This window comes from Mastigoproctus giganteus, chromosome 6, assembly GCF_048544385.1.
Source record: "Mastigoproctus giganteus isolate SK-2022 chromosome 6, ASM4854438v1, whole genome shotgun sequence".
Classification (NCBI taxonomy): Eukaryota; Metazoa; Arthropoda; class Arachnida; order Uropygi; family Thelyphonidae; genus Mastigoproctus; species Mastigoproctus giganteus.
Window position 1 is genome coordinate 204,344,164 of NC_143580.1, and position 13,212 is coordinate 204,357,375.

A 13,212-nucleotide genomic window follows, 5' to 3' on the forward strand; every position below is an offset into this window, starting at 1 on the left:
ATATTCTGATTTGCTTTGCCTATTACCGATAGTTTTTCAGGCTCTATTTTTAACTGGTAAGCTATCACATGAATTCAGAGAAAAAATTTGCACAAAAATATAAAGCAGTTTTATAACAAAACAAATAGCCACATTATTATCATTATTAGTCATATAGTGCAAAGAAGCCTGAGGCTTATGCTGCACTAGCCAAAAAATGGCCGTGTTACCCTGTGTGTGTGTGTGTGTGAGAGAGAGAGAGAGAGAGAGAGAGGAATTAATTTAGCAAAATTGCTCTGAGCAGAAAAATAACACATATTTATCCACACAATGTAGGTTGGCTATATTAAAAAAAAAAAAAAAAATTGCACTATAAAACATACCATTGTAAGCCAACCACTACTTACCTCAATAAGAAGGCAAGCTGATGGTTGAAGTAAATTAGATGGATGTTGATTTAAATTAAACCATAATAAAGGTGACATTGACACCACATCAGATTTATTCTGTAATAATTCAGGTTCTTTATAGGAAATACTCTCAGAGTGACAACAGATAACTGCCATTCGTTGAATGACTTGAACTCCTTTTGAAGATTCCTCTAAATTAATACTACCAAATCTTTCTTTTTCTTCCCTGCTTGACTTTCTTAAATTTGGAATTGAACTGCTTCTTGTAAAGGATTTCTTTCTTGGAGGCAAAAGTTTAATTTTGACCCAGTTTCCTTCACTAATCTCAAGTCTCTGCTGAGCATGCCTCTGAAGAAAAATTACATTCAGTGGATCAACAAGACAAAAATTATGTTGCTTCAGTGCCTTTATTTGAGCTAATGAAAATTTGGGTGTTATTTCAATTTTAAATTTATTATGTAAAACTTTCATGATTTTATTTGTAACTGACTTTAGTGCAGGAGGAATAACGGACGATGGATCTGGCTTAAGTGGAAAAAGCAATCTACTTGTAAAGTGATATAGCTTCAAAATCTTCGCCGTGTGAGGATTTAAAAACATAAGGCGTTCTTCGGACACAGGCCAATTATTACATGTAGATTTTATATTGTCGGTGGACCTATCTTCACCGTTAATCTTTGTTATTATAATTTCTGTGTTTAAGGTAATAATTCCCTGATTGACTGGGTAGCAATCCAGAACTACAATGTTTAAAAGCAAAGACAAATCGAAGCAATGGTCTCCACTAGAAAACATTAAAGGTGACGCAAGCAGTACATCACCAACACGACACAGAAGCTCTCTCTGACAGAGTGACAACACTATAGAGGTAGACCATTCTTCCTGCTGACACCACTGTAAACTTTCTTCGGTTCGAGCACCCAGTACAACCTTCTCAAGAGGTAAACAAAATACTTCTTTAAAAAATAAGCACGAATCAACAACTAAATCATAAATATTCAGAAAAGTTTCCGTCACATACACATACAAGCAATCGCAATCATCAGCAGCAGAATCAACTTTATCGGTAACGAGGACATTTACAAAAAGACCCGAGTTCAACTCTGAGTAAACAGCTTGCTGTTCTAGATATAAAGCTCCAATAAATGAAGACTTTCCACGACTTTCATAATCTTGAAATAAGAACTTTGCAATATCGCAGCTAACATAAACGTGCAGTGGATGAGATCCGGAAATTTCGGTTAACAGTAAGCGAAGTTCCACGGAAAAAACTTTGCTAAGACGCCCCATTTTTAAATGGTAACTTATAATTCCAAGCAATTTCGCACTCCAATCATTTCATTTAAAAGGTCATTGCTCAATTCACATCAAACTAAACCCAGAAGCCACACTACATCACAATGATAAACCCACACAGTAATATCTTACTTCTCTTTGCATTACCATAAACTACTCTGTAATAATCATCAAAGCACCCTAGCGGATAATAAATACAAACACAATGGATACTGGGCCATTTTCAGCTACTTATGGAAAAATAATTACGATCTCTGTCATTATTATTAGCCATATGGTGCAAGAAAGCCTGAGGCTTATGCTACACCAGCGAAAAAAAAAAAATTTTCTGAATTACCCCGAGAGAGAGAGAGAGAGAAATTTTCTAGGAATTACAAAGAAAAAGAAGAATGATGATATTCAGCTCAGAACCCTGGGTGTGCCAAGCACATACTCATCAGATGTGAGCCCCTAATCTCTGTATGCGACCGTTACTTAAAGTACCATTAACTGAGCACACTAGTACACTTTTTGTACCAATATCTATTTGTACAAAAAGTAGTTACAATTAAAAATTGAAATAGCTCAGGTGATTGTATTCTCACGTTTGTATAGATCACGAGCAGTGTTGAATCCAGAGTGCTTGCACCGGGGGGAAATGTAAACTTCGGGGGTACATGCAGTAAATGTGCATATTTTTTTATTATCATTTAATATTTGCAATATATGTATACATTACAAACAAATCTGTATATTTATGAATGTCTGTAAAAGAATTAGAGAAGTTTACCTCAATATAGCTCTGGTTCATAGTATCAAATTTTAGCATTAGCACTAGTAGAGGCATACGATGGAAGAAAGCAAGCTTATGCAGCATCAGCCAAAAACAACAAAAAAAAATTATGAATGTTGTATAGAATATTGTAGAATGAATGTTGTATGAATGTAGTCATGAACAAGCAAGGTCGTTATAAAGTTCATTCTCACTTTCAAAATTAATATCTCGAAACTACAGATTGCAGGGGAAAAGTTTTTTTCCTTGTAATCAGTATACGTAGAATTTTTGAAACAAAAAACATGGCTGAAATTTGATCATCGGAGCGCCATATGGATTAATTTAACACTAAGGCTATAATTAAAAATAGCAAGAGCTTTCACCAATACGTATTGATGATCAAACCTTTGCGTGGCTACCATTATTTTCTAAATAAGCAATGCAGACGGAGAATTGCGATTTCCATAGTAGCCTCTACATTTTCTGATGGAATGTTCACAGTCGCCATCGTGAAACAGTTGAAGCAGTAGCGTAGCTACCCTTTTTCGGGCCCTTACTTAATTAATGAAAATTTCAAAAACAGTAGACAGCCAACAGCAAAGACGCTGGGCCGGAGGCAATTACCTTGCCTGCTTACTTGGTAGCTACGCCATTGAGTTGAAGGAAACTGTGTAAGCACGGTGTTTTCGATATGTCAAGCCAAAAGCCTGAATTAGTTCGGGCGATTTTGCAGATCGGTGATGTGGAAAATGGGCACTGATAATTCGCTCTTAAGTTAAGGTTTCTCGTAGAAGCTATTTTACATTAGTGTCAGTACTGGATGTAGCACTATCCTGCATAAAATTTATGTTTCCCTGTAAACCAGATTCATTAATCTCTAGGACAATTTCGCTCTGTAATAAGCTAAGCATGTTTCCAAATATCCTCAAGTGTTAATCGTTTCAAAGAAAGAGGCACTAATAATAGCTTGGCGCGTGCCGTAAATCGACTTGCCTTTTTTTTTTTTGTTTGTTTGTTTCAGTAAATACTGTATTTTGTATTGTGCAACCGTCGAATTACGAGAAGTTAAAACTGTGCCCCGATCCCCACTCTGACATGGTGTGAAATAAACCGATAGAAGTTTCTCTTGTCCTCAAAAGAAGTATCTTTCAACTTCTGTTAGCATTGGGCATTATCATCGGGGTAGCACATTGGTTACGAATTTCCATGCCAACGGAAAATGGTCCAAGTCAGAACCCCATTCTGATTGGATATACATAATATATATATTTATTTATTTATGGTGAGAGAACCATTTCAAAAACTGGTCGGGTTATTCTGTCTTGGTGTGAAGATTTCATGGTTTCTCCACTGGAACTCGCGTTTCACATCCAGAAAATAGGCATATACGAGGGGGGGGGGTCAAAATACTTATATTATTTATCCAGATGTACATAGTTGTGATGAAAGGTTATAACAAACACCACGTGTTACACTTTTTCAGCATAGTCACCACACAAAATGACACAGGCACATTATAGCCGTAGCAGCTTATGTGCCATTAAACAACAAAATGACACATTTTTGCCACCTCTCAATACACTACCGTTTTATTGCATTAGCATTCGTAGAGGATTATGATGCAAGAAAGCAAGCTTACATAGCATGAACCAAAAACAAACCTCGTTTTACCCATCCAAGCACTCCAAAAGTTTGTCTTGTTCAGCCTTGAATTTATTTAAGATGTCAACTTCCACAGCGATAGATAGAAGTTTGTTCCAGCATTCAACAATATGCGCGTGGTAAGGAGCAAATTTCCTCACATCTATTCTGCAACTGTCTTCCCTTAATTTGAATTTATGCCCCATCAGACGAGTAATCTGAGCAAGACGAAGAATCGCATCTGCTACTGAAACCATTCAAACCCTCACACACCTCGCAGGTGCCTCTCCAGACACTGAAATTTGCAGAACTTTAGCCTTTCTTCGTAAAAGCAACATTTTATTCCATTCACCAATCTTGTTACTCTTCTCTATTTTCAGCAGCTCTACATCTTCCCTAAAATGAGGCCCAGACATGTATGCAGTAATGGTCAGTCCACTCAAGGTGTGTGCACTGACCATTGCCTTATACAAGGGAATAATCACCTCCTTAACTCTGCTGGCAAAATTCCTATATATATCATTGACAAGACCCCATGAACTACCCTTGCAGCCCGTCTGAACTGCTCAGAAAACTTCATATCTGAATGCACAATTATCCCCAGGTCTTTTTCATTTTTCACTACCCGGTGAGTAGTACCACTCAGTTGGCACGTTAGTATGGGGTCCATATGCAGCATTTGCATTTGTCAATGTTAAACTTCAGTTGCCACTTCTCAGCCCTTCTGCTCAACTTTTCTAGATCCAATTGCAGTAGTCTACCGTACTTACTTTCATTAGCAAACCTACCAACTTCTGTATCGTCTATAAACTTGGACATTAAGCCTGATATACCTTTATCAATATCATTTATCAACACATACCCCTGTGAGACACCACTAATAACATCAGTCCACGAAGAATAGTGTCCACTGATTACCACTCTCTGTCTTCTCCCACTCAACCATCCCTTTATCCATAGCAGCAACTTGCCCATAATGCCATACTGCTCCAATTTCTACGGTAGTATTCCTTGTGCAACAGTATTAAAAATTTTCCTAACAAACAAGTATATGATATCATAATTATTTTTTGCAACCAGTTCCTTTGCGACCACATCGTAGTAGTTGTGGTAGTATCAAATCAAATTGGACTGACTAGACTTCCCCTTAACAAACCCATGCTGTGTTTGAATTATAACTGCAGTCTTGTCTAAACGATCCTTCTGGGAAAAAAATGGAATCCATCGTTTACCCCGGAGCTGAAGTTAAACTAACAAGTCTGTCATTACTAGTGTCACCTTTCGATCCCTCTTTGTGAATTGGGGATACATTTGCACATCTCCAGTCCGTGGGGACCTCCCCTGAGTACAAGGATGCCCTCATAATCATGGCTAAGGACCTGCTTACTTCTTTTGCTGCCTCCTTTAATACAAGTATAACTGAATAGATCCTATCCACCCCAGGTGACTTTCTTATGATTAACTTTAATAATTTCTCCTCCACTTTGCTCTCTGTTATTACAAAATCATTTAATTCCCTGTTATCCTTTAATGAACTTCTGGCCTCCACGTCCCTACAGAATTCCTCATGTGTGAATGTAGCTGCAAAATACTCATTCAGTTTGTCAGCTACCTGAGTAGATCATCATCAAACGAACCGTCGTTATCAAGTGGACTAATCTGATACATCCCCTTCCTTCTAGAATATACACACATAAAGAAGTCTTTATTGTTTTTCTTTACATCCTTTATAGAGCGAATCAGCAGCAGAAATCGCCTCATCATAAGCAGGAAGCTCATCATCATAATGGAAATATTTCAGTTTTCCGAGGCACATCGACAACATTTCTTATGCACACTGTGCCCTTTCTTTCATCTGGTGAAGGAGCAGAAGTCTGGATCCCACTGAACAGGCACTTTACTCATATGCAACTTTTGTTGGATGATTTTTTCAACAGATCCTACATTACTTTGAAGCTCAGAGCTAGTTCTTTCACTCTAATACATTTCTTTGTGGATTGTTTGAGGTATTTTTCCTTGGAGAAAGTGGAACCTAAACACTGACCTCTATTCTACTTTATCTGTTGTGACACTTCACTTCATTCAGCGCTCTACGGATATTCAGCTACAGGAAAAAAAAAGAACTGTAGATCGAATCGAAAATTTATGAGGTTGCTATGCAGAATTCAAGGTATCAAAAAAAATTTTTCACCTTTCTGTCACAGCTACTTCTGGGTAAATACAAATCTTTTTTTGAACCCCACCCCCCACCCTCCTTTTACACACAATTACTTAGAGCAGCAGAGGCAGAATAATGAATATAATGCATTAATTGAACATGTATTTATTAATTGTCTAGGATACAATGCTGCTGTTGAAATATAAAATTTCTGCTGTTGAGCAGGAAAAAAAAAACAAAAAAAGCAGTTAGAATAGAACGTCGGCTGTAACCTCTTCTTAATTGCAAGGGTGTTTTTTTTTTGCACTTTACAAACGGAATGCATTCCTTGTGCAAATGGTCTAAAAAGGAAACGTCAGCACACCTCGTAACTGCTCACATTCAGGGGAAATGGGTTTCAGTTTAACAGTTTATTTAATATTTTCTGTTGTTCTTCTAGAGTTTTAGTCGCATCTTAGGCCACATTGTGCCGTGTTATGCTTGCAAATATGATGTTTTTTTTGTGGATTTTCCTGTTTACTGCACGGAAAACCAGAGTTTCTGAGAGAAAAAAAACTATGCTACTCTCGCCTGAGGCCAAGTAGCTCGCCACGTTGTGAAAAAGGTCCATAAAAATGTCTCACGTCATCGGCGGGATTTGAATTCAGGTCTTGTTTTGCTCAATGTGCGGGAGGACGGCAATTCATAGATATCTTCCCTGGTGGTCTAGTGGTTAGGATACCTGGCTTTCACCGTCTGCGCGGCAGCACAGTGGTATCGCCACCGTCCTCCCCACACCGGGTGCAAAAGGCCTGGGTTCGAATCCCGTCGATGACGCGAGGAACTTTAATGGGCTTTTTCCACTTCGTGGCTGAGTTAGTTGGTCTCAGGCATAGATAGCAAGGTTTTTCTCCCCAGTAACTGGAGTTTTTTCGTCCAGAAAAACAGGCAAATCAACCATGGAACATACGCAATTTACAGACACAAATACGGGTTAATGTATTTAATTACGGGTAACCCTAAAATAATAATAATAATAAATACCTGGCTTTCACCCAGGAGGCCGGGGTTCGATTCCCGGCATGGGAATAAAGTTTTAAACTCCAGGGGTTCACATCTGGTGAGTATGGGCTTAGCACACCCAGGGTCCCTGAGCTGGGTATCATCATTCTTCTCTTTCTTGGTGATTTCCTTCTTCTTCTCTGTCTCTCAGGGTAACTCAGAAGTTTATTTTGGCTGGTGCAACGTAAGCCTCAGGCTACCTTGCACCCTATGCCTAATAATAATAATGAATTGTTGTCGACTCGACGGCAATTGTGGGCGGCTCGCCCGCAAGCACTCATTCCTTCTTCCACTTCATCTTAATGCATTAAACCAAACGGAATTGGATCCTAAAATTCGAAGCGTTAACTGCTTGATATACTGCATATTAGTATAGGTACAAAATTTGAGGCAGTTAGTCAAAAACTATATACATTAAATTGATCGTTATTTTAAATGGTACAAAAAAAATATATAATAATAATAATAAAAATTAAGGCACGCAAAACGGTAGAAAATGTTAAAAATCAAGTTAGGTAATATATGCAATGTGTTATTAGTATTGCATTAACAGTGGCAAATGATGGAAAAAAGCAAGCTTAAAGTCATCACCTGTTCGTGTCCTCGAATAGTTTGCCTAGTTCTTCCTTGAATTTATTCAAATTATCCACTCCCACAACAGCGAATGGAAGCTTTGGCATTAGCATTAGCATTAGTAGAGGCATATGATGCATGAAAGCAAGCTTATGCAGCATCAGCCAAAAAAAAAAAAAAAAAACCTTCCACTTCACCCCTCCGTTCGTTCGAAATACCTGTCCAGCTGAGCCTTAAATTTATTTAAGGGATGGAAGTCTGTTAAGGAACAAGGGACGGAAGTCTCTTCCACCAACCAACTACCCGCTGGCAAAAGGCAAATTTCCGCACATCTATCCTACATCTGTCTTTCCTCAATTTGAATTTATGCCCTCTCAGGTGATTATTCTGAGCAAGAGGCAGTATCCCATCAGCATTGAACATGCTCAAACCATTCAAGGCCTTGTACACCTCTATCAGATCACCGCGCTGGTGCCTAGTGTCCAGACACTGTAATTTGCAAAAATTAAGCCTTTCTCCGTAAGAGCAACCCTTCCTTCCGTTCACTGACCTTGTTGCCCTTCTCTGTACTCATTCCAGCAGCTCTACATCCTTCTTGAAATGAGGCCTCCAGACCTGTATACAGTACTCAAGGTGCGGCCTGACCATTGCCTTATACAAAGGAATAACCACCTCTCTATCCCTGCTAGAAAAATTGATGTATATCATTGATAAGACACCATGAGCTACTCTTGCAGGCCGTCTGCACTGCTCAGAGAACTTCATATCTGCCCGAACAATAACCCACATGTCCTTTTCATTCTCTACCACTAGTACCACAGAGCTGATACGTTGCTCTGGGGTTGCTGTTTCCCCATATGTAGTACTTTACATTTGTCAATATTAAACTTCATTTGCCACCTCTCAGCCGATCTGCTCAACCTTTCCAGATCCTGTTGCAGCAGCATAGCGTCAGTAGCGTCGTTAACAAACCTGCCAACCTTTGTATCGTCTGCAAACTTGGACATTAAGCTTGATATACCATCATCAATATTATTTATTAATACAGAAAACAACAATGGACCAACACTGAACCCTGAGGAACTCCGCTAATAACATTAGTCCACGATGAGCAGTGTCCATTAATTACCACTCTCTGTCTTCTCCGCCTCAGCCGCCCCTTTATTCATAGCAGCAATTTGCCTCCAATGCCACACTGCTCCAATTTGTGCAGCAGTCTTCCATATGCAACAGTATCAAAAGCCTTTCTAAGGTCCAAGTATATAATATCAAAGTTATTCCCTGCATCCAGTTCTTTCGTGACTGCACCATAGTATCAAATCAAATTGGTCAGGCAAGACTTCCCCTTAACAAAACCATGCTGTGTCCGAGCTATAACTGAAGACTTGTCTAGATGACCCTGCAGTGCTTCTTTAACCAGTGCCGCCATTAATTTTCTTGGAACAGAAGTTGAACTCACAGGTCTATAATTACTTGTGTCAGCCTTTGATCCTCCTTTGTGAATTGGGGTTACATTTGCACATCTTCAGTCCATGGGTACTTCCCCTGAGTCCAACGAAGCTCTCATAATTATGGCCAAGGGTTTGCTAACTTCCTTTGCTGCCTCCTTTAATATAACTGGATAGATCCCATCCACCCCAGGTGCCTTTGTTGTATTTATCTTCAACAATTTCTCCTCCACTTTACTCTCAGTTATTACGAGATTCTCTAGCTTACTGCCAAAGTTGAATACACCTCTGGCATTCCTCTCGCTGAATAACTTCTCATGTGTGAATGTCGATGCAAAATATTCATTTAGTTTGTTAGCTACCTGAGCAGGATCATCAACAGTTGACCCATCGACATCAAGTGGACCAATTTGATTCATCCCCTTCCTTCTAGAGTTTACATAAGTAAAGAACTCTTTGCTGTTTTTCTTTGCATCCCTTACCAAAGATTTCTCGTAATCTGCCTTTGCCTGCCTAATCTCTTTGTAACTTGGTTACAGATCAACTTGTATCTGTCATAGACTTCTGTGTCACGTGTTAATTTATATATATCCCATGCATTTTTCTTCTCTGTCATATGTCTCATTAGTTCATCTGACATCCATTTAGGTCTAAACCTTGAACAATATTCAATATTTCTTAATTGGTATGTAAAGCCTAGTAGCTTCTAAGATAAGTTCTTTGAATGCTTCCCATTTTGAATTTGCTGTTGCTAACATCTTCACTCGGTCCCACTGTATAGAATTTAAATACTGTCTCAGTCCATCGTAGTCGCCTTTACGAAAGCAATAACCCTACCTTTACCCCTGATGGTAGTAACCTCTTTGGGTAAATCCCACTTCAGCACACTGTGATCAGTGCCACCTAGTGGTTCATTTATCTGCAGATTCTTAATGCATGAAGAATCACTACTGATAATCAAATGAAGAGTATTACTCCCTCTAGTTGCCACCCGAACATGTTGATGTAGAAAACAATCATCCAATAAATCCACAAAAGCCTTGCTAGTGTGTGAGTACCAACCCACAAATTCCAGTCTATATCTGGGAAATTAAAATCCCCCATTATAAGATTCTCTGATGTACTGGCCCACTCTATTTCCCTGTACAGTTTCTTATTGTACTCATCAGAGTCATTAGGCCTATAGCACACTCCTACTCTCAATTTTGATCTTCCAATGCTTATGTCACACCAAACAGACTCGACACTGCACTGTCTAGCGATGTCGACTGGTTTCACTTCCTTGGAATTTATGTGTTTCTTAACTAATAGCTTAACTCCTCCTCCCTTCCTATCCTGTATATCCTTTCTGTAGACGTTGTACTCCCCAAATACCAGTTCTGTATTCCTTATATCTGTGTGACACCACGTCTCTGATATCCCAACAATGTCCGCCTTTGATGCTTTGAGCAATACCTCAAATTCATCAAATTTATTTACCAAACTCCTTACATTGGTGTACACGCATGTATACATGCACCTGTTTCTATTCTTAGGTGTCCTAACACAACCCACGAGTTTACTTGTACCGCAATGACTCTCAGCAGTCTCTGAAATATCCTGCATCTTCTTTTTCAGACTTCTGCTCATTCCAATAGAAGCTTGTTTCAGCACTCAACCATCCGTTGGCTGAAGGCAAACTTGTGCACCTCTATTATGCAATAGTTCTTCCTCAATCTGAAACATCCATTATGCAACCGTTCTTTCTTATGCCCTATCATGTGCAAAGTCTGAACAAGAGGAAGAATCGCACCAGCAATGAGTTTGCTCAAGGTATTCAAAGCCTTAAACATCTCAGTCACTTCGCAATTGATTAGTCTTCAGTTGGTGCAATTTTCACAACTGAAGCCATTTTTGTTAAGGTACTCCTTTGTTTCCTTCACCAGTCTCATTGTCGTTCTCGGTACCCGTTTCACTAGTTCCATATCCTTCCTAAATTGAGGCCTCCAGACCTGTATGCGGTACTTAAGATGTCGCCCTGACCATTGCCTTATACAATGGGTTTTTCAGACATGTTAATTTCTCCCTTTAAATTAATAAGAGAAAATATATAACCATATCCTATCACCTCACGGACGAGCTCACGTTGGAGTGGCAACCTGGTGGTATAATAGTTTTGCCACTGCTACTTCCATAAATTAATGCTATTGTTTTTTTTTTTATTATGATTTTTTTTATTTCGTATCAGTCTAAATAATTGCATTGTGATATTTAATGAAAATTCATTGAATATAACTGGAGATATGTTTAAAAATGATTAAATTAATTTATTAAAATAAAGTTGCTAATTTATTAACAACTCGGTATATCACTGGAAGTCGAGTACTGTATTTATTCATAGATCGATAGATGTGATGAAACGTAGGTTGGAGATCAGATCAAAATCAATCAGTGATAGTGAAGCAAAGAGGCGCGTATGTATGTGAGAACGTGCGTGAAATACGAGGCGTTAATGTTTTGAATTTCGGAGAATGAATAGACATTGTCAAAAGGATGGTGTTTTGCATTAGAAAGGACTGTTATAAATCCCTTTCCAGAGAATTTGTAGAACGAAAATCATATCCCACTTTTCGTTGTTCGTACTGCAACTGTACGAACGCTTAGCTGCACGTGTAGGGTAGTTGTTGACAATCTGTATTTGTTTTGATGTTTACCAATGGTATGCCGGTATTTATTTTCCATTTACATATCGACACAACAGAGTAAATGGTAATCAGCAAGACAATTTTTTAAATAACGATGAAGTAAGTAAATGACCTTATATTTCGGTAAATGATTCTGTGTATTTTGCACTGCAATTGTGAATGAATCTATAATGAAAGCAAAATCTAGTTCATTGAAATAACCTGGAGGAAGCATAAACAACTTTATATGCTATTATGTGAAACAACTTCACATAATAGCATATAAACAATGGAATACGTATGAAATACCCATGGAATATGATTTGTTTAGTTCATAAAATTACCTATTGCCAGGTAAATTCAGGGGCGGCCCAGGTAGAGGCTATATCCCCATTCTAATGATCAAAATAATGTGATTTTTTTTTTTTTACCCCTGCTACACGAAGCTTAAAGGGGCAGCTCCCGGCATTTGTCCTGTATTAAATAAACGAATAATGTGTATTTAGTCTTTTGTCTGTTGATACCTATAATGCATTCTTTGTTAACCAGAATATCTTTATTGCTGTTTGGTTATGTGGCTCTGTCTGATAGAAGTTTTAAAAGGCATCATCATAACATAACAAAATTTGAATAGGCGGGAGAAGGGCAAAAATATATTGACTGCTATTGTACAATTTGCCTGATGGGCGAGTTTTTAAAATGTTTTCTGCAATAAACATTAACAGTATTTTACTGATTTAACAGCACATTAATTCAGTAACATGCTGAAACCTCATTGTTGCACAGAAAAGAAAAAATAATGTTTAATCTGTATATATATTTCAGGGCTTTTTTTTTTTTTTAAATACATAATCATAGAAACATTTATAGCATGAATTGTTTAAAAATATATTACTGGTCATTATTCACTATTGCATTAAGACACTCTACAAGAGTTGGCCAAATTGTATTTAACAATAAGAATGGCCTTTATTGGGTCTATTATCAACTTTTTTTTTTTTTTTTTTTTTGTCTGTTTGTATACATTTCCACAAATGGATACATTTAAAAATTTTTCTCAGATTAAAATTTTAAAAATTAATAGTTATCACCTTTGCTGTACGGAATTAGAAAGTTTGACATTTTCTCAGACACTTTCCAGTGGTGGACAAGAGATGAAAATGCTGAAATTTCCACTTTAGTATGCAAGGATATGCATGAAAAAATTCATGAAATGATCAGTTAGAGAAATAAAGTTAATAAAAATAAA

At 37.9% G+C, this 13,212-nt stretch overlaps 2 protein-coding genes across 4 annotated transcripts in view; one reads left to right on the plus strand and one right to left on the minus strand.

Moving 5' to 3' along the window:
• The window catches only part of LOC150084894 (peroxisomal ATPase PEX6-like), a 149,369-nt gene extending 147,651 nt beyond the window's left edge, over positions 1-1,718 (minus strand). For all 3 annotated transcript variants that reach the window (XR_016547084.1, XM_090375619.1, XM_090375620.1), the window contains exon 1: positions 387-1,718. Coding sequence is in view for 2 of the 3 variants with exons in the window: in XM_090375619.1 (XP_090231745.1) it covers positions 387-1,679 (1,293 nt within the window). In the remaining variant the exon portion in view is untranslated. The remainder of the gene's footprint in view (positions 1-386) is intronic.
• Positions 1,719-11,722: 10,004 nt separating this feature from the next.
• The window catches only part of Xpd (general transcription and DNA repair factor IIH helicase subunit Xpd), a 279,740-nt gene continuing 278,250 nt past the window's right edge, over positions 11,723-13,212 (plus strand). The window contains exon 1 of the mRNA XM_090376384.1: positions 11,723-12,083. Within this exon, the coding sequence (XP_090232510.1) occupies positions 12,079-12,083 (5 nt within the window). The 5' untranslated portion in view covers positions 11,723-12,078. The remainder of the gene's footprint in view (positions 12,084-13,212) is intronic.